At 41.3% G+C, this 27,995-nt stretch overlaps 1 protein-coding gene across 4 annotated transcripts in view; it reads right to left on the bottom strand.

The window, feature by feature from the left end:
• Positions 1-680: 680 nt before the first annotated feature.
• Positions 681-27,995, bottom strand: part of USP6NL (USP6 N-terminal like) — a 149,231-nt gene continuing 121,916 nt past the window's right edge. For 3 of the 4 annotated variants that reach the window (XM_081229207.1, XM_081229208.1, XM_081229210.1), the window contains 8 exons: positions 23,978-24,087; positions 21,775-21,823; positions 20,042-20,162; positions 17,034-17,128; positions 16,311-16,376; positions 16,119-16,218; positions 13,441-13,593; positions 681-4,025 (listed from right to left, as the gene is read on the bottom strand). In XM_081229207.1, coding sequence (XP_081085333.1) covers positions 2,611-4,025; positions 13,441-13,593; positions 16,119-16,218; positions 16,311-16,376; positions 17,034-17,128; positions 20,042-20,162; positions 21,775-21,823; positions 23,978-24,087 — 2,109 coding nt within the window. In that variant the 3' untranslated portion in view covers positions 681-2,610. The remainder of the gene's footprint in view (positions 4,026-13,440; positions 13,594-16,118; positions 16,219-16,310; positions 16,377-17,033; positions 17,129-20,041; positions 20,163-21,774; positions 21,824-23,977; positions 24,088-27,995) is intronic. The other variant, XM_081229209.1, reaches the window with a different exon arrangement.

Raw genomic sequence — 27,995 nt, 5'->3', positions numbered from 1 at the left:
AAAACCCTTTGAGACACTGGGTCTAAGTTTCTTTAACTTTTCAAACTAAATATTAAAATATAAAAACTATATCAAAGTGCTTACTGTGTTAGGCAAAACTGCTATGAAGAAAAGACTTAATAGTGGCAAAATAGTTACTCATGTACCTGCAGTTAAAGCAAAATCAGTCTCCACACCATGAAGGTCCTCACCAAATGTTTTTTATAAATATACTTAGCCTACTTTATGAATGTTATTTCATCTTTTATCATTATTTCACTATTTATCTTTTATTAAAAGATAAATTTGAAAGAGTAAAACTGTACGGTGGCAAAATGACTCTGAATTAAATTTTCCTACTTGAAAAACTAACAGATCTACATTTTATAACGGGGGAAGACTGAAAATAATACCTTATCACTATTAACAATGGCTGATTAAATCAGATAAAGGGCAGGTGATGCGGTTCTAAATACAGAACTACTGGAAATTAGTAAAACATATAACATAGAACTGTGATACATATAAAGTCATGTAGGCAAATGCTACGCAGCATCTACTCAGTTAGAAAGGAACTAGCTTTAGAAAAATCAGAGATGCCATCTGAAAAAAGCACATAAAAGACACAAAACAAAATATACTTATTTAGCATGTTAAAAACAATCACATCAAAAAAAGTATACAGATAAAAAAGTCATAGGTGACGTAAGAAAATAGTGTGTGCGCATATATTTTTTGCATATATATATATATATATATATAAATCTACAGTATTTACCACTGTTGATATATATATATATTTTGGAACAGCTCTGATGCTGCTATCATAAACTAAATTGTACAGCTTGGTTTATTACAAGTCACAGAATCATGGTTTAAAATTGGAATTCACATCCCCAGCTACAATTTTATATACATTTATTTCTAAGCTTCCACATGATCTGAACCAGGAACCTGGTGGATCGGAGTTTCCGTGCAGTGTTTGGCTGCTAATACACTGCATTTGTTTTGCCATTTAATAACATCATTACCAAGTTGATTAAAATTATATTAGGCTCATTATATACATAAAAATATTGTCACATTCACTAGCGAAACAAATGTTACTCTCATTTTAAAAGACATACTTCTGTACCTTGAAAGCTTAAAGCCCCAACTTGCAACAAGAAGAACCATCAATGTTAGGTTTTCTATTCCCTATTGTTCAAATAGGATCAAAGTAATGTTGAGAACAAGCTCTCCAGTGAAACCCAAAGGCATACTTTCTTGGAGTGCCCAAAACTTGGTCAGTGTTTTGGTCACTGTAGTGTAACAGAAGATTTTGAAAGACATTGCTGATTTGTTACCATGAACCTGAATTTTTCACTGCAACAACAACAACAAAAAAGATTTTTGAAAGTATGAGAGTCACGCTATTAAAAAAAACAACAACAACAAAAAACCCACCAAAATCTGAGGTTCCTAGTAATAATTAGGATCATTTTTTACAATTTTACACAGCGATAATTTAATGGCCTACGAGCAGCAATATTCACTGACTACATTCTTTAAAGAAGAGGGCCAGGAAAAGATCATGTAAATGCCTCCCCAGGGCCCTCTGCAGGGAGACTCCACAGTCATTTAAGGGGCAGAAGAGAGAAGTAACCGTATTGTTAATCTTGCTTTCAAATGAATGTAAAGGAATCTGTTCTGCTGCCCCGTGTGAGTGCTTGATGATCAGTAACTTGCAGCTTCTCCTGCTGGCATCTGCCGGAGGGCTGTGTGTACACTTCCTGGGCATCTGGCAAGGAACACTCTGCTCTGAGCTTTGCGAGGGTCAGACCAGAAAAAAGGGCACAGACGCACAAAAGCTGATCTCTCGGTGAACACGGATACATTGCGCGCTGCACCTTTGGTCATAAAATTAAACTGCCCCGATTTTAAGCACCATTAAGTGGTTAGCCTTTCTCTCCGATGTCTTTAATTTTCAGATTGAAAACTGAATGAGCAATTGAACGAGAAAGCTGAGCATTCCGTGAGATGCTGAATTAAGCCAGGGCAAACCCTCAAGTCAGTTTAGGACCTGGGTTAAAAATATAAGGGGAAAAAAAAAACGTGACCAAAAGACAAGGTAGGGAAAAGAAGTAGAATAAATTATTCCATGGATCTAGATGAAAAGTAGTTGGGTTTTTTTTTTTTAAACATTTCTTTAGCTCTGTGTTCAAACGTGTATGCGTAGATGCATATAGTATCTATTAAAAGACACGTACACTACACATAGCCTTAAAAATATTCTACAGTTTTTCAGTGCTTTGTATCACTACTCAAAATAGAATGGACTAACAGAATACAAATATTCAGATTTTGGAGAAAGATATAAATGAAACTGTGCGTGCATCCCTAAATACTATTGCTATGTTTCCAGGTTAAATTCTTTTTAACAGGTTCAGTGATGATGCAAGTTAAAAGCTCATCTTAAGCAGCATCTAGGTGGGGATGAAATCACTTCCATATATTCTTATTACTGACAAACACGAGAATTGTGCGAGTTGTTCACAACTGTATAAAATACTGCTTTGGCAATTATCAACATAGCAATGTAGGTTTCATATGGTTTCTATTCTCTCGTCTGCAGCAAGTACAGATCAATTCTCACAGCAATACTGATTCCTGGATAGAGAGTCCATCCCGATTCCTGTAGTGATATACTGGAGGCGAGGGCCCTGAATACTGATACCCAGATGAACTGGCATCTTCCAGAGCTGGGGAAGTTCGATACCGCACTGGACTATCTACTGAAACTGCAGGGAGGGTGTGGTCCTGATAGGGGACGTGTTGAAAGGTGGGGTATTTGGGTAAACTGCTTAAGTGGCTACGGTTGGCATCACGAGTCCACGACTGTCCGTGCATCTCCGGTCTCAATGCATAACCAACTTCCGACCATTTTCCGTTATCTGGCAAACAATCCACTGGAGGAAGGAGGAATTTCCCATTCTTTGGTGACCCTGAATTGCCCGAAAATCCCCCAGCACCAATATCAACAGGGAGAACTTCTATTCGACTGGACGGCTGAACCAGAGGAGTTGGGCGGCTGTAAGATTTCTCTGGAGAAACATCAGTTGAAAAAGTAGAACCATAAGGTCTCCGGGAAGGATTCACTGGTGTCCCGTGGGGAAACGGTGGAGACACAAAGCTGCTGTTAGCAGCAGGGATGCGTTTTGGAGAACTGCCCTGGTAAGTGGGGGGGTCACTGTAAGATGGGGGGTGCACCGCCCCTCGATCCTCCCCATCTAACTGGGATGGATATTTTGCATAACTCGGAGGCTGTATTTTAAACGTAAACATGTTCGGGGTTCTAGATGGACTGGAGCTGGGCTCAGCGTGCCTCCTTGGGCTGTGAGTGTAGGCCGCACCCATGGGGCTCTGGGAGCGCGCCCTCTCCAGCGCCTGCTCCAGGGCCGCGCTGGCTCCGTCCCCGGGCACGTTGTCATACTGCGAGGCGGTGGAGCCACGCTTCCCTTCGTCCGCATCCAGCACCTTCACCTTCTGCCTGACGCTGGGGGCCCGCAGATCAGCGGAACCGGGGACGGTGACTCTCGGTGTGGGGTGTGCGGCCCGACTTCGGCCTTCAATGGCATACTTTGCGGTTTTCTCAATAGCTGAGATATCTGACGGCTTATTCCATTTGGGCACAAACTCCTTCCTGATGTGTGAAGTGGCGTTGCTATTCTGGTTAGCGGCTGCGTGGTTATACTGCCTGGAATTGTCCTGTGGACCCGATGGAAGTCTCCTTTGAAAATCCACCTCTTCTTTAAGCTTTTTACTCTCCTCGTCCACCGACTTCCGCCGCAGCTGCCGTGCCCTCTCGGGGGTACCTGTTCTACTTTGATGGGGAGGGGAATGCTCGTGGGCTTTGTAAGGTGACGAGCCGCTCTCTCTCCTGCCGTCCAGATGTGGACTTGACCTGCCCACACTTCTCTGTCCGTTGCTCAGGTGACTGATGCCAGCTGATTGAGATTCGGGGGGAAGTTGTCCCAAAGGTTTCTTTGGAAATTCATCCTCTTTACCTAAAGGGAAAGATCAATTCATAAGTGACATAAGTGCATGAATAAACGGTATCAAATGTAAGAACTACATCATGAATAACTGCTTACTTTTCATGTGTGCACTCAAGCACATGCATATACGTACACAGACACACAGAGTTTTAGTGGCTTAGGAGAAGCATTTTTTAGAGAGATTCATACTAAGGCATACCAAAACTCAAAGTCTTATTACGCAATGTGCAGATGGGAAAATTTTATAACCTTATGAGTAAGGATCATACAATTGTGTAACATATGATTCTTATATTTTGTTAAGAGAGTTACCTGCTTTTTCATGAATGAGAAGCTGATATTCTCATTTCTATTCCTAAAACAATCCTGCAGGTCAGTAGTTCAGTGTCTCACCGCTACATTCCTTCCACTTAAGCATACCTCAACGAAAACAGTTCTGGAATCTCAGTAAAATGGTTCTTATCAACCTCAAGCAGGTCTGCCAAGTTTAAAAGTTAACTGATGACCAACTGTGGTCTCCAAGTTATCCCCAAATAGCTTATTACTATTCTCTCAAGTACCTTCCACCGTATACAAAGAAACGGCATTCTCTATTTCCAAATTACTACCCTAAGAGGGTCCTACTTTAAATGCAAAAGAAAAGGGAAAAAGAATAAAAAAGAAAGAGAAAATCATATTAGATACTTTTTGTTTTACCTTTTAAATAACTAACATGGGAAAACTAATGAGGAATTAAAGGAACGTGCAATAACTTGGGCATTTTGTAAACAGTGTTTAAAACGATCCACAATATGGACTCCACTAAATACCATCCTGAAAAAAACAACAGACTCCACTTGTAAAAATTCCAAGGTTTAAGATGTATGGGTTTTTTTGTCTTCTATTACTACAAAACCATACATTCTCACTTAAAAATAAGTCCTTGCACTCTTCAAATGCTCAGCCACCCACCCACCTAACAAATGTTTCCTGAGGAAAGCCATGAGCCCACCAGCTGTGAGCAGGCGGACACCGCCTCGTTTTTATGTAGCTTACGGTCTAGGTGATGATAACTGTATTATTTACCCACACACCATAATTTTCCTTAAGATGTTAAACTAATTCAATGAGCTTTTCTTTGGGAGGGGAGGGGGCAGAGTATGGTGGCAATGCGATATCCTTTAAATAGTGAAGCCACCAGAGTAAGAATTACGGAGCTAAAGAGACTTTATGCTTTTCTAATTCAGTGGTCTTGGCATAATCCACAGGGTTCCTGCATCGTTCTATAATAAAGACGTTTTATGATATATGGACAGACTATTTTAAGTGATAACCCAAACTTGAAAATGCTTGTCATTGAGAAAAGTTTTGTTTATGAATGTTGCATGTAAAATAGTCTGGAGCATTCCAGTTCAGCCTGACTAGCCTCATATGAAATATCTGGAATTGAGGTGAGAAAGCTGACTCGAATGCAGCCCTAGTCCAGAATATTCACAAGTAGTCATTCAGCCTGTCAGGTTAAAAACGAACAATAAAAATAAAATTAAAATCTATCTGGTGTCCCCCAAGTTTTTATCAGCTCTACAAGTAGTTATCCATTTAGTCCCAAGGAAACATGAATTCCTTCTTTCCTGTAGGAAAATAACCGCAACAAACACAAATTATCTGGAAGATATGATAGAAAACCTGAATGCAGGAATTTTCTTTTCGCCTCCACTCTGACAACTCTCTAAGCGCACAACACAGTACTCGGACTGGCCGACTGATATTCCATCACATAATAACATCAGCCTTTTCAGGCTGGCGTGTAGGAAACCTGATGGAAAACATAACCACTAAAAAGAAAAGGAAAACAGTGGCTCCTGGAGAGAGTGCTCATTCATGCCTGCGAGACGCACGTTACAGGGACAGACAGGATCAGCTGTAGAGATCCTCATGCTGAGCCCTCCAAGCCGTCCCACGTCCCCACCACTCGATGGCTCCCGGCAGCCTGCAGAGAGCCGCCAACACTCTACTTCCCATGAAATCATTCTAAATGTTTCTAAAAATTCTCCACAGCGGTATTAAAAAAACAAAAAAAAGAAGAACAGATTTCAAGCCGCCCGGCTGCTGCAGGTCGCACGCCTTCTCCCTAGAACACCGTCAATCAGTGGAAGCCTCACCTGCTTCTCTCGGCCCAGACCCTGCATTGGGGTTTCAGTCTTTATCAATTCACAAGTCACGAAAACAGTTGCTTGAAATTAGGTTTTTCGAGGGTTAGCTATCTGCTATGGTTTAAATGTCTGTGTCCCCCTAAAATCCACGTTGAAACTCCCCAGCGTCACCTCCATGTAATGGTGTTTGGAGATGGGGTTTGGGAGGTAATCAGGTCACAGGGTGCAGCCTCGTGATGGGATTAGTGCTCCCACCCTCTCCACAGTGGAGTAACGGACAGGGCCACCAAGAGAGGTGGGATCTCCTGGGTTTTTCCTCCCCCCCACCAACCGCGGGGACTGCAGCCACAGGTCCCTCTGAGTTGTGGTCGACAGTGGGGTGAGGAGTGGCCCTGGAAGAGCAGGAGGAATGCCCAGCTGGAGAGGCAGCGGTCAGACAGGGGCCTCTGGACCCTGCACGGGGCAACCCACCTCCTTCTGCTGTCACGCCTGCCCAAATGCACCAGAGGGGGTGACACTGAAGAGGGAAGGAAAGGCCGGTACCTGATTAATGTGAGTGACGTGCTGGGCAGGGCCTGGCACGTGTAGGCCTGGGACAGAGCCACACGCCCTGTGTCCTCTGAGGTGGACGGGGCACCAGAGCAGGGGGCGAGTCACCAGAGACTAGACGTTTGCTTTTTCTCTTCTTCAGCAAGGTCTGTGTCTAAAAACCACCTCCTTGTTAGGGGCTGAATTGTGCCCCCTCAGAATTCCTATGTTGAAGCCCTAACCCCCTGAACCTCAGAAGGTGACTGCATTTGGAGATAAGGCCTTTACAGAGGGGACTAAGGTTAAATGAAGGCCGCAGATGGGCCTCTCATCCAACATGACAGGTGACCGTATAAGAAGAGGCGATGTGGACAGAGACACACACAGAGGAAGGACCACGCGAAGACACAGTGAGAGGGTAGCACCTAAAGCCAGGAGGAGAAGAAACCAACCCTGCCCTCACCTTGATCTTGGACTTCCAGCCTCCAGAATCATGAGAAAATCAATTCTGTTGTTTAAGCCACTGTCTGTGGTGCTTTTGTTATAGCAGCGCACAAGGACTAAGACACTACCCTTCAGTCTACATCCTAAACCTCAAAACTGATTTGCTTTACTAAACACAAATTTTACGGGTTGCTTTTCCTGTTAGTGAAAAGTCACATATTTCATTATTTATGATCCTCTGCTTTTATGGTTCTAGGACATTTTCAATGTCAACAATGTAATGAAACCAACTACAGTAATTAAAATTTATTTTAGGGGCTTCCCTGGTGGCACAGTGGTTGAGAGTCCGCCTGCAGATGCAGGGGACACAGGTTTGTGCCCTGGTCCGAGAAGATCCCACATGCCATGGAGCGGCTGGGCCCATGAGCCATGGCTGCTGAGCCTGTGCGTCCAGAGTCTGTGCTCCGCAACGGAGAGGCCACAACAGTGAGAGGCCCGTGTACCACACACACACACACACACACAAATTATTTTACAAAACCACGTCAAAAAGACAACTGAACACAATAAATGTGGAGGGTGGACACAGGCAGTAACAGACCCACAGGGGTAACTCGAGTTCTGTTACTTCACAGATTCTTGTGATTTCCTATGGAAACGCAGACATTCATCTGTAGCTACTTACTGATGCTGATGCTGTTAAAGGGCATCTTTGTAAGTGTGGTACCCAGAAGTTAAGCAATATTCTAGGTTTGGAGTAACTGAAACGCAGTACAGTCGGGTTTAATAAGGGACTGATGCAATGGAAGAAACTTTTTAAGAACACTCTACAGTGGTGGTGGGAGGGAGAACATGAGGGGGAAGAGGTACTAGGGGAGAAAACTGAACATCACGTCCTATTCCTGTATTCTAATGTCCACAGATTTCCATCCTGAAATCCTTTGGATACATAAAAGGTCCGTATCAGTAAAGACTAATAGGACACAGGGTAAAAGGCAGGATTACAAAAATAAGGCACATATTTCTCAGGAGAAGGAATAAAAAAGTGAGAAGGAAGTAATGGACTGAGGTGGTAATTTCATGCCTGAAACAAAATGGAAAGGTACGTGTCATCCATACAAGGGAGTTTTAATTTTTCAATACAAAGGGTAAGAAAAGTACTCACCTTACACTTAACACTACTTTATATTCAAGTCAATACACAAATTTCTCTAAGGAAGAGACATTAATATTCTATGCATCTACACATTATATTAGAATTAAAAGAAAATTTTAGCATGTTCCATTTACTGAATGGTCAAGAGGCCAAAATCCACACCGGGAAAAAAAAAACCTGTGACTGTTCTAAAATATCAAAAAAGCAGCTTCTTAAAGTTCTTTCATGGTAGCCCATAATACATTTCCCTTTCACCTTAGCAGAAGATAACCTACTTAAAGTGCAGTCCTACTTATTTTGCAGACCTTCCTATAGCATCTAAAATATTAACAGAATTACAAGTAAGGTTTTGACAAAAAGTCCACTCATTCATACGTAATTAATGTGAATTAGAGTAACGACATACATTCAAATAGTACCAAAACATAACGGTTATAAATACCCAAGATCTACGTAGCTATGAAACTAGATATAGCAGGGTTTGGAGAAAAAAAAAAAATCCAGTGCAGACAAAAGGACGTTGCGTCTAATTAATTCCTGAATGTCAATCTCTCACTAGGAACTAGGATTCTGTAAGAGGTGCATGGTGGATACCTCGACTGTACAAAGACATTTAAAGGATATGGTCTCTTTGCCCCCATAAAGATTACCAATAAGCATGGAAGAAAGGAAAGTAATTTGAAAAAGGCAGTAGACAAGGATATAAGAAGGAGCCTTCTAAACTGGAAGTGCTTAAGAAACCTAATTCTTCCCAACTTTAAGGACAGTAATGCAAGTTAGGCAAGGAGGCCTTGCTTGGTAAGGGTAAGCTTATCCCCCGGTGCCAGGGCCGGGCCGCAGTGCTGGGAACAGTGCCAGGCTACACCTACTGTCCATAGTGACCTGGGACCAGGGAGCAGGGTAGGGCCACCAGCAGTTGCTGACTGATGACACACGGACTCTGCCACGTCCAGTTTATTCCTGTAAGTGACCCAACCCCTCTGAACAGGGCAGCTCCTCAGCGATTCAAGAGCGAGCAAATGTGCACTTGCTGTTGGCATCTCTAAGGGTCCTCAGGGCCACCGTGACCGTGGGAAGGGCTGTCTCTCAAGAGGAGGAGTGAGAAGGGGGTGGGAAGGAGAGACCAGAGGGGAAAAGAGGGGAAAAGAGAGAAAGAGGGGAGAGGAGGAGGGGAGGGAGAGGACAGGAGACAGAAGGAAGGAGCGTGGAGGGCAGCAGGGCCAGGGAGGCCCACGGTGGAGCATCGCCCCCCGGAGGCCGCTGGGGCCCGCGCGCGTCTGAACGGGGACCTGCTCCTGTTTCTCAAAAACTGAGCAAGGGGCTTCCATGGTGGCGCAGTGGTTGAGAGTCCGCCTGCCGATGCAGGGGACACGGGTTCGTGCCCCGGTCTGGGAAGATCCCACATGCCGCGGAGCGGCTAGACCCGTGAGCCACGGCCGCTGAGCCTGCGCGTCCGGAGCCTGTGCTCCGCAACGGGAGAGGCCACAGTGGTGAGAGGCCCGCGTACCGCAAAAAAAAAAACAAAAAAAAAAAACTGAGCAAGGCCGAGTCTCGGCAACCACAGCACCAAAACCCAAGGGCCCTGCGCCTGGGGGAGCTGACCTCTGTGTGTAAGTACAAAATCAAGAAGAAAAATCTACCCAACGTCCTTGTAAGGCGATTCTTCTGTGAAGATTAGTTATTGAACTTTCCCTGAGCTGAAGCTGTACTAGGCAGACCCTCCAAGAAGTACATATCGTCATATTTTCATATGCTAATAAATATCCTCTGCCCTTTCCCACAAAAGTAGATCCAAATATCATTAAACATTCTTGTACAATCTCTTCATATACACCTTAACCTACTCGAACTACCTGTCCCCCAAAACACACACCGCTGTACTTGGCCTTTGGTTTAAGTATCTCCTTTCACCCCTAAGCAACTGAGTCTAAAAGATTCAAGCATAACTGATGTCAAAACAGATGGCTATAAACAGGCAATAAGTACTAATAAATATTATCCACACTTTCATTCTGGACTTCTTTTCGGTAGACATAACATTGTTTTTGCTCACCCCACTCTAGCTCCCTGCCTAAAATTGTGTTCTTCCCTTCTTCCCCTGAAAACCAGGAGTTTAAATGATATTTTTCACTAGTGTTCCATTATGTGAGTGGTGAGTATTTTTATGCCAGTGCCAACAATTAGACTACTCTGCTCAAAAAAAAAAAAAAAAAAAAGGAACTATAGCTTGATATATTTCAGGATAAATGCAAAAATGCTTATAATTTTTTCTTAAATAACTTTTTTCCTTGAAAAAAAAAAAAAAAAAGAAAAGCCACCGAAAAGAATACTCCCAAGCATCCCTAAAGAAATACGGGAAAGAGAGTCTCAAGCCCCTTTGGGCTGGTCCATCTCTGATCTTACTCAGGTCTCTGTCACCACCCAGTGGACACCACACGCAACTACAAGTCTCACAGACTGCCTCCGAAGACATGAGCAGCTTTCTGCGCCCAAGGAGAGACACGTAACTACAGGAAAGCGCTCTCAATGCTCTTCCCTGTGAGCAACTTTCTACTTTTAAATTTCAACAACAGAATACATGTACTCTGACTGTTCTAACGGTTTTCAGTGAGAAATGGTGGGGGCCACTGTCAGGAAAATTCTTCTGGGACAGAATCATCTTATTCCTTTTTCCAGATTAAATATTAAGTCCACTTGAGGTTTCAAATATTGTCACAAAATTACTGATTTCAAATTTATATCTGAAAAATAGAGCAGTTTTATTTCTGTTTAATGTACTATCAGCCAGAAGAACATACAATTCAAACACTATTACAGCTTTCAACAAGGTGATCAAAAGAAATACAGTATGCTTTCAAAATTATAGCTATGATAGTTTTAAAAAATCCAAAAAAATTATTGTAGTTAGGCTCATAGGCTGGACTTTCTTTCTAGCAGATTAAACTTCAAAGATAAGGGAAGCTGAAAGGATACAATTATTTAACACATTTATTTTTATAAACCTATTTTAATGCCACATAAATTCAATAGATCTTTGTGAAATAACTTAATTTTTAAAACCTGTACTGTGTGTTTCCTAGGGTTTCAAGTCACAAACACAGTACAAACTGCTGTGCATGTGTAACATCAGTTTCCCCTATACAAACAAATAGAAGTGAAAACGCACTCAAACCCTCAAAAAGTGAGACAGAACACATAACTAAACTGACTTGTCTGTGTGTGCGGTCGAGATACAGAAAGGTTCCATCACCTCCAAAAACTGCCTCCCGCTAACCTTTTGCAGACGATAGGTTTTTATATCCTAAAAAACACATTATAGCTTCATTTGTTCATTAAAAAATATCGATTGAATGCCTACTCTATGCCAGGCACTACCCTAGGTGCTGGCGACATGAAGACACGGTCATGGTCCTCCAGGAACTTACTGTCTAGTGCAGACATCAAACTAACTGACACGGGGGTAACGCCCAGTGAGTGAGCGAGTGTGGGGACAGATGCACACACGGGGCACGGCACGCACGGTTCCAGCACAAAATACCGGTGACCAAACTCTGCGGCTTTGGGGAGGCGGGGGAGTGGCCGAGTCTTCAGGAAGGAGACAAGGCTTAAGCCAAGCCGTGTGCACTCAGCAGGGTGGACCGGGTCAGAGGCCCCGGTGGTGCGGAGCCCCCTCACCACGTTCCCCCTTAACCGCCAGCATGAGCAGAGCAACATCAACCAGTGTTCCCGTTGTTATTTATCCACCCCTCTCCTTTTATCCCCACCCTACTCTCCATCCCCTTTCTACCATTTCCTAGTAAAAGATCTTACAAACGACTGATACCAGGTTTCCGTATGTGTAAGATGAGGACGAGTACTTTTTTTTAAAGTTATTTTAAGGATTAAATGAGACAGTGCATGTGGTATGTGGCAGAGAGCAAGCATTCAATACATACTAGCTGCTAGTTAGATGCTAAATCATCCCATTCCATTACACAGGTTTTGACATTTTATTCTCGTGTTTAAATAGTTCTATTATATACATATATTTTTTTCTTTATGTGTCTTTTACTAAAACTTGTCTTAAACTCTTTTTAAAAGTAGGCAAGACATTTATAAATAAATGTTGGAATAGCAAGAATATAGTTTATAACTGCTGTTCCAAATACATTCCCTGCTACAGGAAAGAATTAGTAGAAAAGGGACATCATCACACTGCACGAGAAAGGGGTGACCTTCCAGAGCAGAGGTGATGGTCTCGCAGGGCCCAGGCCCACACTCCATTACTGCTGTGACGGCTTGTTTTCTAGTGAATCCTGAAGACCCAGAACAAACCTCGGAGAACACGGATTAGACCCCTTGCAATTAAATAACTAAAAGCAGAGCATCTTGGTTTTTAGCAAAGGTGTGTTCTTAAAACTTCTTTCTACTGTGATCTCTCCACATTTTCTTTTTTTCTCTTCCACTCACCCGGTATCACCCTCCATCCATCTTCCCCCATTTATCCTGTTTCTAGCTCTATTATGACCCTATCCACACTCTATTATTATTGTGTAAATTCTGTCTCTCCTCTGTGCACCCTGAGAGCAAGAAGCACGTCTTTCTTTTCAGTTAAATCCCCAACAGAGCACCTAGCAGAAAACCTAACAGGTGGTACTGGAAGATGTTTTGAAATAAGTGAATAACATATATTATTTATACTGCAACATACTGCCAAGAGCCCTGGATCAGCAGTCAGGAAACTCGGACTCTAGTGGCAGCAGTTATGCTGTGTCTGCAGGTTCTGCAGCTTCAGAGTTAGCATTTTAGTATCAGTTTCCTCTTCTAGAAAATGGGACTTTTACTTGCTCTGTTACTGCGTATGGTTCCACAAAATGAGATGATGAAAGTAAAAAGCGCTTATTGTTATGGTAGCTTAAAGCACCATGGTCACTTCTGTTGAAATAACATTATTTGTATATCAAACTTCCTAAATTTAAGTAGGGACTCTATTAGGAGAGGCAGATTTAATTAATATGTTTATTCAATTTTTCTTAAAATCGAAGATTTTAAGAAATCTGATTTACATGATGTCATCACAAGTATGCTGCTGTTTTCAAACAGAAATGGCCCATGTTAATTAACTGCACCGTGTCTTCCAATCTTAATTGTAAGTTACACAATAAGAGTCTGGCTATTTCCTTACCAGGTTCTGGAAGGTCTAACTTTGCCCGCTTTAGTTCTACCATAGAAATCTGGAGCTGCTCTATTACAAAGTCGTCTTCGAAGAAAAAATCCTTTGCCAAGGTCTCCTGAAGAAATTCCACAAGTTCTTCCATAGACAATTTCATAAGATGTTCTGAGAAAGGATGAAAAAGGTAAACAACAGCTACTTTAGGTTGAGAATATAATGTATTCTATTCTGATGTATGTTTTTAAAAGGGCACAGCACATAATTTATACATGGCCTTGTGAATTTCACCGAAACTGAGTAAGACGAACATCTTTTCTGATATTAAAGCAGTCACAGAGAAAAGCAGGTACCCCTGGGGGCTTGGGGACAGGCAAATGCTGCTAAATACCTTCTCGTTGGTGTAAGAATAACCGGACCTGGGTATTAATATTCCCCCAGAGCCACCCAGGATGACATGTGCGCTTTCTGCTTCACTGATACGGAGCTCCAACTGCTATAGGCACATCCACTTCTAGGTCTGCATTTTAACTGCCTCAGAATTTCTCAAAAATCTGGATTATTAATTTTATTTGTATTTCTATTTATGAAAAAATTCAAATTACAGATACAAAGCAGAAAGTAAAAATCAGCTAAGATCCACTACCAGCCAATGACCTACAAGCAGATGTATGTACACGTGTATCAATTTACAAAAATAAATGATACTCTCCATGTTATTCACCTCCTTGTTTTTCCCCCACTCGATGGCGTACATCACTGATACCTCTCACTTCAACAAACATGATTTTATACCACTATCATTAACTATGTAAGAGTCCATTGTATTGTACGGTCTATACTTTACTTAATTGGTCTTCTGATATTGGGCATTTAGGTTGCTTCTAATTTTTTTTTTACTGTTTAAAATCACTGTGTGATTTTTTTTTTTTTTTTTTAAGTAACAATGTCTCTAAATATTGGTAAGGCCATCAGGGAAAAAAACAAGAAAAAAAATCTTACGAGCTTCAGCTAACTATTGGTCCAGACAGTTTTTGAAGGTTTATATGGTGAAGGAACTTCATGTAAGTCCTTGAGCTGTGTCTTCCTAACAAGAAAAAATACACAGCAGCAAAGGTTTTCCACAGCTTATTTAATCTAATGACATGGTAGGATATAAACTAACTGTTATGCTTAAAGTTTATTTACAAAAGGTAGAGAAACTTTTTACTTGTCAAAGTTAAGTAAGAGTCTGAAGTAAAACATAATTTAAGAGGAGGAAGAGAGCTATAGGGAAATATAACATCATGTTTTTACTTTCTCACTGCTTAGGGAACATTAAACTAATAACGTTTAAACTAACTAATGTAAACTAAACTAATGATGTTTAGTACACTAAGAGTATGCTTTTGCTCTACATTTTTGTCAGCTCATAATCCAGAAAGAGAGAAAAGAAGTAAAGGGGGTGAGAGGAGAGACTGATTGATTGATTGATTTCCTGTGGTTATGATAGACCCCGAGTCTTGGGAGATAATTCATTGCCAAATTGTTTCGTCTTGGTGCTGTGGTTTGCGTGTTGGAGGAGCGAGGGAAATGGACCACAACACTTCTGAATCCTCTTCTTTCAGAGTAAACTATACAGTCGTGGATTTAAAGTTTCATTCCAACCTAGAATTTGGATAATCTGGTGCTCCTGAAGGCCACGCTTTTCAAGTAAGCAATCAAGCAATCTCATATCAAAGTAGCTAACACATTCTTAGAACAAAGCCAAGCACAGCAGGGAGAAAAACTATAAAACATGACCCCAAGCACTCAATTAGCTTATAAGTTATGGGGGCAACTGAAGAGATGATCATTCAAGAACAAGATAAGATGCAGAGTATACAACAAACGTGAACCTAGGCTGTGCCCTAGGCTGGAAGTGTTGTGTGAGGTTCCAAAGCTTCTAGTGACTCTCTTCTCTGCATTGTTACAAGAAGAGTCACCAAAGTTTTAAGGTTGGGTTGAGACTTTAAGACGAATAAGGTTCTTCATATTCATAAAGAGAAACTCTCATTCCTTGACTTAAGGAATTCCTTGACTTAAGGCACAGCATACCAAATTTACAGAGCCCTTGAAATATTGGAACTGAAGGCTTTTAAAAGCCTTGTGTTACATTTGGGCAACTGTGGACATGGACTGTACTTGCTTCAGAGGCCGCAAAGCAGCCAAACAGGGAGATGAGCTGGAGGTTCCCCATCTCTGGTCTACGGCGTGGGGCTGGATGCTTTTTTCCTGGGTGAAGGACACAGTAAAGAAAAATGTCCTCACTAGCCCTTTTAGCTAAGGGGCCTGGCTTCTTTGGTCTCTCCCTTTTCCTACTACAAACCTGAGATTCAGACCAATGAAAAGAAATAAGGGATCCCCCGTGGAAACAAATAACTAACAGGAATATTATTATTAGTGAAACGTATACACTGCATTCCACTGAAGTGTGAAGATGAAAATGATGTAGAGAAAAAAATCAAAGACGTTTTCCAATGTAGTAAGCTTCTGCTCATGAGGAAGAACCAATGAAAGTAAAGTGCCAACTGAAGATAATTTCACTGATTTCCAAGAATTTTTTAAACTCATTACTGAAAGAAAATGAATTTGAATTTGGGTGGGTAATGAGAAATCAAAGTTAAAACAAGGCTAGATTTTTGTGAAATCTTTATAATTAAACATTTTCTTACTTCTGTGTAATTTTAAGATTGTGTAAGACATAGCAGTAAGAATTCGTTCTCCTTCAAAGATATAGATGTCCCATATTCTGAGGTTTAGTGTAAAGGGAGTCTACAATTAAAACAAAACAGAAATAAGATTAACAGTTTGCCCTTGGCTGGTATTTGTAATTTTATGATTGGGCTTTGTAAATAAATACTCACCCGATCAAGGAAACATTGAAAAAACCATTTCATTGTGTAAAAACTTGTGTAGATTTCTTGAGAATCCTGGAAAAAACAAAGACTTCACAACTTCTGGATTGCAGCACACAAAACATGACAATATAATACTAAAAGTTAGGCAGGTTTCTGGAGGTAGCTGTCACAGCTAAGCAAAACCAGTCATTACAAATCTCTTTCGTGCTGGAGTAGTTCCACTTCTTCTCTCCTGACTCCCTCTTCTCCCTCAATTTTACTTTTGAAAATCACCCTGAGAATAAGCCCTTCATAAGATAGGATTGTAATACAACACTTTGCTTCTCTTTAATATATTCTAAAGGGACGTATCCTTGCTTTACTAAATTACCGTGTTTTACAGGACAGCATGTATATGGTTCACTGAGGATGAGTTTGTGTGACCCTTAAAATATCTTAGTGTGATTACAAAACCTCCCAAATCACTGAGAAATCACACATCCTTAGAAACTATACTGTTGGGATATGTCAGCTTCAAAGTTTGATTCTATGAGTTAGGGCTGTGATGGTTCATCCGTACTAAGTTTCACAAATCTAACATCCTTTGAACAACTGGGAATTACAACTGCTCAGTAAATGACATGGACAAGACTATAAATCAATAGGGTAACTGGGACCAATGGCTGCACTCAAGTCTTCTAGCTTTATTCTTGGTGTAGGTGGGTGTAAGTCAAAGTCACATCTACCTACCAAGTGCTGCTTAAGCTTGGACAAAAATTTATTCAGTATTTTTTCATGATGTTCTTGAAACCTCAAGAGTTTGGGAAAACCATGGACAAAAAATCCTAGAATATAAACATAAAAACAATACTTCATAAACAATACCAACAGAAATCTCTATTTTAAAGTGCAACATACTTCTTTCATCTTTTAACTGTCAACAACAACAAGAACAACGAACCCAGTAATCACCCAGATATTTTTCCTCCCCTTCAAGGAAACAATTGTGTATAAGCTTTGGTTAATGAAACTTACAGTCTAGTATGTGTTTGCTAAGGATCTTCTATATTCTTGTAAAAGTATGAAAGAGGGCAGAATATTTCTGAATTAAAAGGGAAACTAAGAAAAAATGGAAACTGAGGCCATGTATCAAGATTATCTGTTCTCTTGAAGTACTGGGTCATGTCTTATATGTACACATTTTTATAAGTTATTCTAATCTTGATTACTTATTTTGTTTTACCATTAATACATTACATAACAAACATTTTATTACCCTTTTCAGGCTTACTCCAGTACCATGCCAAGGTTATTATCACTTTTTAATCCTTTCTATAAGTGATACTTAACATCAGCTAAAACATACGGGTACTATATGATCGATGTTGATATATTCTATCCCAACTGATTATACAATATAATCTATAAGATTTCTAGGAAGTAACTGTAAATGGGTAGTATTAATTTTGTGTATTTAAGTCATGGAACTTTACATCTATTTTCATTCGAAAATTTCCTTTCAGATATTCTATATAATCTGTTAAAAAGGATGCATACACAATGAATTTATGATTTATCCACATTGGCGTTTTCCAACCTGGGTTCTACTTAACTTCGAAAGATGTTACTAAATGTTCTGTTTTTAAAAGAATCCAGGAGAAATACTGTGTGTTATATATACCTTTCTTGCCTATGTTCACAAGGCATATGAACTTCTGAATGTTTCTAAGTTGCTTTATGGACTAAACAAACCTGGTTTTCTTCGTTTAGCTCATCTCCCAGCCTTACTGGCTCTTGGAGTCCATTTTTCCGCACAGCACACCTGTTTCCAAAAAGTGAAACTACGTCCCTCCAAGAACCCAAGGAACACACTGCTGGGAAACACAGCTTTATAATCTGCAGGGAAGGGCTACTTCTTAGCTAATTCTCCGCTTTCTAAGGCGCGTGTAGAATTTCCCAGACAGCAACTTCCTCCTTAGTAACACTGTCCAGTGAAGTGAGTCCATAAAAAATCCATGTCTCTCTTTCTGTGCCACTTTCATGGTCAATTTGATAGGAATGGGAGTTGGAAGAATTTCAAGAAAAAGTCTGATTTTGAAAAAGGCAATCCCTTCAGTAATACACAAGTGCTCAAGGGTGCTAAGATACCCAACTCTGCTTCACTTTTCAGTGGTGTCCCAGACTTGATATTTTAAATCTCATTTTCTTCAGCCCTCACTTTATTCTACACATTTGTAAGTGATACCACTTTTCACATAGGAAATGCAAAGAACTGAGGTAACCTTCAGTTATATAACTTCACAGGCACACCTTGAAACAAATATCTCTACGTACAAACTTACCCACAATAATGACCTAAACTGCTTTGGTAATGTATATGTTAGGATAGTAAAGTTAATACTGCTTTATAGATTAGACTGGTGACAATAATTACTGAAAGCAAGCTATCAGGTTTGTTTAAAAGAATGAATTTTCTAAAATTGGGCGGTATTCCACATAATTACATACTGCTTAAACCGTAACATTCCACTGTACTTCAAGATATATCAGCAACACCATCTCAGGGTAAAGCAAAATGAAGACTGATAAGGAAGAGTTATTCTTCTTCAAGATGCCTTTTGAAATGATACTGTCTATTGGATGGCAGCTCAATATAATGTGTCTTACTACTGGAGTCTCTTTATGGGATGTAAAGTGACCAGAAACAGTTATCATGCAGATAGTATTTATTTTTTAAAAGATTCACAGGGAACACTGAGGGAGAAACAGACAGACAGACAGACAGACACACACACACACACAATGCCCCCACAATAACCATATGGTTAGAATGTGAGATTTAATAAACTATGGACTATGGAAGGTCATACTTTTGAAAATTTAAAATATTACTTTAATATGTGGCAGGTTCGCTACCACATAGAGCTTTAACATTCACAAACAGAACTAAGATGATCCATTCTCAGAGTGATTAGTGTTAAAACTGTTTTTAATTTGGTATTATCACACTCAGTGGCACTGGGAGAATAATTTTGCATTATATGAACAAATGCCACTTTTATTTCCAAGAGAAGCTGCAATCCAAACTCTCGCAAGTAAAGTTTACTGCATATGCTTGGCAAATATAACGAAAACGTTATTAAAAACCTTCTTCTAACTTGAAAACCAAAAAATTATGCACGTTTTGAAATATTAAATAATAAAGTGCCCAGAATATGTTATCAGCCTTTTTACTGTAAAATGGAGTCAACTTTAAGGCTGAAAGAAGTGAAACACACACATGACATACAAAACTACTTAATTACAGTGTACCTTTCCTTTAAACACCTAAGTGTTTCTCAATTAATATTCTTTGACAAAGAAGTATACATCATAATATCCAGTCAATAGTAGACATTTCACTGAATGCATGACTGTCTAAAAGTTTTGATCAAAAGCTCTCAATAATTCAGTTTTTCCTAAATTCTTCTAAACGTAAATTAGTTTCTCCTGACTGGGCCAAGTAAGGAAAGAGTTTTAAAATGTCAACAGTATACTTTGTAGTAAACACGAAGGAATATAAATGTGAACAGAAAAGTTTAGAAATAGAGAAGAGTTAAATAAGAAACTAGTAACAAACACTAATGAATTAAAGAAGCCCCTAAACATTTTTTTGGACTTAACCCTACCAAGCATCTTCCAAAGTCTGACTTTGTTTGAATTTGCCTTTTTCTCCCTCCCTTGTTTGTTGCTGATGATCAACTATGGGGTTTTCTTACCATGCATGGCATGTTTGGGGCCCGAGAACAGTTTGACCAGGGCCCAGAAGGCATCTTCTTCATTCATATACATGAGGAGTAAAGCTGTGATCTGGCTCATCCCCTGACAGTATCCAACTTCCTAAAGAGAAAATGAGCACAGAGAAACTGGGGGTTTTCAGATCGAATTACATGTACATGCACATATAAAAAACTGATGTAGAAAATAATCAGAAAATGCCTAAACACATTATCTAATGGAAATTCTATAGAGGAATATTACAATCTCAACAGCACTGAGCCACATACTATCAAAGAACGCACCTGGTATTGGAGAATAAATGAAGAAGTACAGGCAAGTTTAACCTGCGCGGATTTTACTGAGCCCTGTTCAGTACCATTACACCTTCTGTAAAGGCTGTTTATTTTTCTGTTTTGTGTGTGGTTCTCAGCTCAATAGTCCTCTTCTTTGCTCAGATGCTGGCAAATTTCTCTCCTCATATAGTTCCCAAATTTGCTGTCTTTTCTCCTCTAGACTTCTGGACCCTTATACAGACACATTGTGGGGTACCTATCCAGCCTATGCTCCTTCCCTGAGAACTGCCCACTCCCCCCAGAATCCCTGCTTATAACATGGCCTTAGAGATTCATGTCTGTGCCGTGTGAACCAAAGCTGACGGAGCAGAGGACACCTGGCCCCAGGGAACCACTAATTGGCTGCAAGACTAATTTACTAATTTCTCTAAGAAAAATGAATAAAGCCAGAGACTGCAATCCGATGGTGGTATGTACTTGAACAGAATGCTCATGCTGAGTCCATGGGTGCAATACTAGCCTTGGAAAACAGATAAGCAGACAAAGAAAGCAATCTGGAGAGAGAAACAGTGGAACGAACAGTTCCCAGAGACAATCAGAATTACCACATGGCCACAGAGTGGAAGAGAGAGAAAGGGAAGCTCTTCTCACTGGAGGCTTCTCACTCTCCAGCTCCAACCCCCCTGAGCTTCATTTCTATGAGAAGTCCCTGTAATCAATCCCTTTTTAACTTGCCCTTATTTGACTGAATTTCTGTCCCTTGTAACTTAAAGGTTTTGAGTATAACAGAAATGATACACCCCAAAGTTCAGGGTGTCCTTCCTGGAATCTAGTCAACAAGCATTTATTTGGCATCTACACTGGTTTCGACACTAGTTGATCTTTCCCCCCAAATCTCTCTCCCCCCAGAGTAATCAATGCCTTAAGAATAACATGTTCTAATACCGAAAAGCTTAGTTTTGGCCTACTCCAGGAGACAGCAAGTAGGTAATATGGTCTCCCACCTGGACCTCACTGAATAAATGAAATGTGATCCTGAAAGGCAACCTCCCCGGGCAATGAGGAGTCACCACGAGTCAGGCAGAAGTTAACCTAGCTACAACTTCCTGTCCTTCTAGCCTGCTCATTCCAGTCCTACTTGCTTAAAATAAAAACAAGACAAACAGCAACACAAAACGTAACAAAACAGTCTGGAGAAAGAGGGGGAAAGTGAGCTTTGCTGTCATACTGTGGTTTTTCCACTTCCCAACCAGCTCTGCTCTAAGACACCAGGGGGGCCACAGGAGCCTCAAGAAGATCCACAGACACCTGGAGACCATCCAGTCCTGAGATGAAGCAATGCAGGCCAAAAGGGCCTTGTCAGGAGGGAGGCCCAAAGATCTCCTCCAGGTGCTCAGAGCACAACTCAAAAAGCTGTGGGCAGGCGTGCTCCAACTTACCGTATTGTAGATAGAATATGCAGCAAGAACGTGGAACAGGGATTGCTGCCTAGAAAAAGAAATTTACATTGAACACAATTTAGTTTTTTTCACATATTTTTAAAATTATAAACTTAAAAAAATAAACAAGTTTGACTGAAGATAAACAGATAATCCAGATTAAACTACTACTATAATAAGGAAATGATCCCCGAGCTCAAATTTAAACAATACGGTCTAAACTTGAGGCTAAATTTGACAGAAAGGATTTATAGCAAAAAGCATGAAGGGCTTCACAGTTTCTTCAATGTGCTCCCCTCTTTCACTGAACTACTCTCACTATAGAATCATCCCCATAGAAGGAGCCGGCTGGACGGAGCTGCGGACTGGCCTTCTGAAGACTCACTCACACTGCCAGCTCCGAGAAGTACCTTGCAAGGGGAGGCATGTCCCCCAGGAGGCGGTATACACCCGAAATCAGCCTCCAGCACCAGCGTTGCCTCTCCCAGGATCCAGGGGTGGGAACGGGAGTGGCTCCACACACCGTTACCTCTCGGGTCCACTAACAACACGCTTGGCTCCGCTGCTCTAGAGGTCCTGGCTCCAAAGAGAGGAATGTCCCCACCAGGAGACACAATGATTCCACTGAACTGGAAGCCGAGATGGCCACCCGGCCACTCTGGGCTCCTCATGCCTCCGAATCAACAGGCAAAGAAGGAGGTGACTGTACGGACTGGAGGGACTGATCCAGACCACTAAGGGGAAGGGGGTGCTAGGACACAGTGGACGTAAGCAGGAGCACGTCTAGAACACAGAAGACACTTAAGGTGCCTCTGAGTATAACCAAACCCTGTGATTAAAGTCAACAGATAACCTCCACAAGCAAATTCAGGCAGGACTGCTAATGGTCCAGACTCTTCAGGAATAAAGGTTTAGGTCGCCCCACCAGGCAAAGAACCACGGCCAGCCAGGGCACTTGCTGAGGGCAAAGGGAATATGGGGTGGGTAGTGGGAAGGTAAGTAACCAACCAGCAGTGACCACGTGCCCAGTCGCAGAACTGCTGACTATATCTGTTTTGAGCATTTCCTTATTTTGGTATCAATATGTTTGTGTATATATTTTAATGTGTTTTCTTCCTTCTCTTTTCCTTATCATCTAACGTAAGATGTTTAATAGTTGACTTTATATCACAGAATTTAGGTTACACATATCGACGCAAAAAGAGTAAACACTGCCCAAGGGCACTGCATCTTTTCGTGGGGAGGGGGTTAGCACATTTTCAGTCTTAAGTAGAATAGATGTACCATGTTAGGCAAAGCATGCCTTTATCGTCTTTATGCGGAAATTAAGTTGACAAGGGTGGACTGTGATGGTTAGCTTTACGTGTCCACTTGGCCGGGCTACAACCCCCAGTTATTCAAACCCTAATGTAGGTGCTGCTGTAGAAAAGGTGCTTTGTAAATGTCATTAAAGTACACAGTCAATTGACTTGAAGTAGGGGAGAGTACCCGAGATGATCTGGGAAGCCCTGGGTCAAGCAGTCAAAAGGCCGGAAGAGCAGATCTGAGGCTTCCCTGAAGGAGGGATTCCTCCTGTGGACCGCAGCTTCACTCGCGCCCACCCGAGAGCTCCAGCTGCCCCTCCTGACAGCCCGCCCTACAGATCCTGAACTTGCCGAGTCAGTCCCTGCAACTGTGTAAGCCGATTCCCCACGATAAATCCCTTAGTTTACATCTCTTACTGGTTTCTTTTTCTCTGGTTGAACCTTAACTGATACGGAGGTCAGCAAAACTGTACCTTTCATTCCTAAACTGTCATAGTCATTTCATTTGCGTATTTCCCATTATTTTAGTTTCACCTTTGCGTGGAGTCAAGGGTCTAAGAATGTATTTATTGCTGACACGACTCTCAAAAAGTAACACAATCTCTCATTTCTTTTCTAACACTTTTAATAAAAGTATCTACCATATATTTAAGAATTCCCAGATCATAAAATGATTTATAGCAATTTTATAGCACCTACTATGTCAAAGGTTAAAAATTTAAGTTAAATTAGCTCCTGAATTGTATACAATATGGAACAAATGATTCACCAAAACTTAAACCCTTAGAATTGGCATCAAAATTATCGTCTATACAAGACATTCCAAACACTGACATTTCAAATTGATAAAGACTATTTGTAAATGCTATTCATAGTTCATAATACTAAACTTTACTTACTTCACACCGTATCTGTCTCTAAACATGATATGGTCCCTAAATGTGCGGTTGACATCAAGGTCTATTTGTCTGATATCAGGTGAACAACCCCGTGCTCTGTGTTTTAATTTCTGAAGAGGAAAAACAGGGGAAGAAAGCACATTGTTATGGAAATCGGTTGTCAAAAAGCCTATGACAAATGGTAAAATAATTCTCTTTAAAAAACTTTGACTTAGGAAAGCCATTTCCATGGTTCAAAAATGAAAACAATATGAAAAGGTGCACAATGAAAGGTTTCTCTCCATCCCCACCCCCTCCTCTCCCTCCTCCTACCCCCTCCTCTCCCTCCCATCCTGCCAGTACAGTTAGATTTTCATTTTGGATGGAGAGCATTTTGGAGTTTGTGTTCCTAAGACTCTTCACAGCTGAGCCATGCAGTTCACTATGCCTCCTTTCTTCTTTCTAGCACAATGTTCTTGTTTTCCTTGGGGCTTATCATTGCCTTGTTTCTTGATTTGCTTCATCTTCTACATATGCGTCACTAATTCAATCCAAACTCACCTTAAGTTGCATCAACCTCTCCTGGTGCTATTCTAACAGAACAGGCACCCTCCCTGCAGACCTGGCTTCCAGAGCTTTTGGACCCGCTACTGAGTGGGGGTCTCGGGGGTCTCCCTTCACCATCTGCTAGGCCTTCCTTTGCTTGGGTCCCCTGTCTCCTGCATCTCACATCTTTCTTGGTTTATTCCCTTGTTCTGGAGCAGCTCGTCCTCCAGTAGCTCCTGTGAAAGGGCGTGTGGGAGATAAATTTTGTGACACTTTGAATGTCTGATAAATTATCTTCTTTCTTAGCTATTTGGCTATTTTAGAATTCTAAGTCAGAAAATATTTTTGCTCAAAAGGCACCGCCTTCACTGTCTTCTAGCTTCCAGTGTTGCCATTCTAATTCTTCTTTACATGAAATCTATTTTTTTCCTCTCCAGAAGCTTATAGGAGCTTCTATCTTCAAGTTTAGAAACTTGCAATTTCTGTGCTTGGCTTAGATCTATTTTTAGCCACAGGTTTGGGCACCTGATGGATCTTTTCAATCGTAAAAACTCACTGATTTGAGTTTTGACTTCACAATCTATTTTCTGGGAAATTTCTTCACTTGTTATTTTCAAACCCTCCTCTAGAATTTTCCATTTCTATTATCATTTTTTTATATTCATAAGCTCTGCTGTTCTCTAATGTTCCTTTTATAGCATCCTCTACTTGTTTTATGGACACAATATCTCTTTTTATCCCTCTGAAGACCCCAGCAATAGCTCTTCCGTTTTCTTCTTGCTGTATAGTTTGTTTCTCACAAATTGCTTTTTCTACTTGTTCTTATTTTCCATGTTAGCTCCTAGCTCCTCTCCTCACTCATATTTGAAAGAAGACATGAGAAAGCTGATGGAAAGCGCTATGTGCAGACGTGGGGCTTCAAGCTCTGTCTTCACTGTAGAGTGATCTGGCTGGTTTCACTGGGCTTCCCGTGAAGTCAGGAGTTTGGGGGGTATTTTCTTGGGCTGGTCAGATTCCTAGAGAAGACTCTTCTGAGTTCCTGTCAGGAGGACAAGCGTCTGGCTGTCGTTGTTTTGTTCTGGGAGCCGAGCGGAGGGAAAGGCAGGACTGCCCCAAATCCAGGCCATTCCCTCCCTCTGTGCTCTCCTCCACAGGTCTGTGTCCGCTCCAGCCCACGGGCCTTCTGTTTCATCCTCTCCAAACGGTAACCCACACCCTGCCCCCGGCTCGTGCAGGGGTGGGGAGCAGGTGGGGGCACTCAGGGACTCCAACTGCTTCTGCAACAGACTTTCAAGCACTTCTACTGTTTTCAGTTTCAATTCCACTTCCAGAGGTACCTGGAGCTGGCAATTACAAAGCCTACTGGGGATTTTGAAATATAAATCAGGTCCTCCTCCGGTTTTCTCAGGGTTGCTAAAATTACTAAATGTTTGTCTGAATTCTGGTCTCCAAAAATTGCCAAGGGCTAGCTCTTCTCCCATTTTCTTATTCCTTGCAGTTTTTGTCTTTTTAAAAAACCCTCTCTGCTGTCAATTAAGCAGCATTTCAGGGGGAAAAGAACAAAGTGAGTATGTTTAACCAGGTGGGAGATTAAAATTTATATTAATTTATACTTAACCAGATTTAATTGTAATTAAACATCTATATACATGTGTTATATTGACCTATTTAACATGTACTGGAAATACATATTTCTGTTAAAACCAATTCTCGTAAATATATATAAACATAACTGTTAATTCCTGACTTAAGCTAAAAGTGGAAAAAACAAGGCTGCCTGGAATATGTGTATGTATGTTAAATGTTTTGTGAGGATGTGGGTTTTGTGTTTTGAGGTAGGAGCTCAGAGAAGGGCAGCTTCTGCAGCTTTTAAAAACGTGAGCACTTCCACAGGGTTTTAAAACACTTCAGAGTTCTGAAGACCAAGGAAGATATTTATACTATTGTACTAGAGAACCGTACAACCACTAAAATAGTATTGTATGCTACTTCTGATAAAAGTTGATCCAAGAGACATTACAAAAATTTAGGTTTAAAAAAATAATCTTTACATATTTATTCTTTAAATATCTTTAAAAAAAAAAAAAAGGCAGTCGGCAAGCAAAGAGGTTTCAATTATTGTTCCGCAGGCCCCCTGGTAAAAGATGAGGTATCAAAACACAGAAAGGAAATGTTTGACAAGACATGATAAAACATGCTTTAAAATAAAATTTAGTTGAAAGGGAGAAAAACACCCAAAGACATCTATAATGTCAATTACTCTAGAAAACTTTTCCTGAAGATGGCGGTGTGGGAAGACGGGAGTTAGCATCTCCCCACACTAAGGCACCTGCCGGCTGCCGGTGGGGGACTCTGACACCTAAGGAGACGGGAGGACCACCAAAGTGAACCAGTAGGACGCAGAGGGACTGAGGGGGGAGGAGAAGTGGAGGCCAGACAGGATTGGCGCCCCTGAGGCTGGGGAGATCAGGAGAGGCAGGCAGGAGGGACTCTCCAGGAAGAGCAGGAGGGGAGAGGAGCGGAGGGTGATCACCTGGCCCACACGGGCCGGGGAGCCTGCTGAGCTCCCAAGCCGGTATCCCCCCCTCCAAAGCCCCCTCCAGGCCACGTAGGTGCTGGGGGTATAGGAGGGAGGCTGGGGACATCAGGAGAGGCAGGCAGGAGGGGCCCTCTGGGAGGAGCGGGAGAGGAGCGGAGGGTGATTGCCCTGACCACTCAGGCATGGGGAGCCTGCTGGGCTCCCAGGTGAGGTCCCCTGCCAGCTGAGACCAGGGGCGGGGGGCACACCTGGGCCCCTTCTGTTCCTTGAGCCTAAGCCTCACCCCTCACAGCCTTTTCCAGCCCTGTGGGTCCTGAGCATTGGCCCTGCCCACTGCCCAAACCTCACCCTTGCTTAGGCCCTGCCCTCCACAGCCAAGGCCTTCCCAACCCCCTCTTTTATTTTTTTTTCTTTCCCCTCCTCCTTTTTTTTTTTTTTTTTTACTATTGTGGTACTGATGTACCGTCCGGTTGTTGATTTATCTATACTTTTATTTTTATATTCTTTCTAACATATCTGTTAGTTTCCTAGACTAATTTTATTTTTTTACTTTGTTATTGTTCATTTTTTTTTTTGCAAGGATTCTTCAATATATACAAATCAATCAGGGTGATACACCATATTAACAAATTAAGGAATAAAAACCGTATGATCATCTCAATAGATGCAGAAAAAGCTTCTGACAAAATTCAACACCCATGTATGACAAAAACTCTCCAGAAAAAGGACACAGAGGGAACCTACCTCAACATAATAAAGGCCATATATGACAAACCCACAGCAAGCATCATACTCAATGGTGAAAAACTGAAAGCATTTCCACTAAGATCAGGAACAAGACAAGGATGTCCACTCTCACCACTCTTATTCAACATAGTTTTGGAAGTCCTAGACACAGCAATCAGAGAAGAAAAAGAAATAAAAGGCATAAAAATTGCAAAAGAAGAAGTAAAA

This window comes from Mesoplodon bidens (genome assembly GCF_964165515.1).
Source record: "Mesoplodon bidens genome assembly, chromosome: 3".
In the NCBI taxonomy this organism is placed as follows: domain Eukaryota; kingdom Metazoa; phylum Chordata; class Mammalia; order Artiodactyla; family Ziphiidae; genus Mesoplodon; species Mesoplodon bidens.
This window is presented reverse-complemented; position numbering and strand designations above follow the sequence as displayed.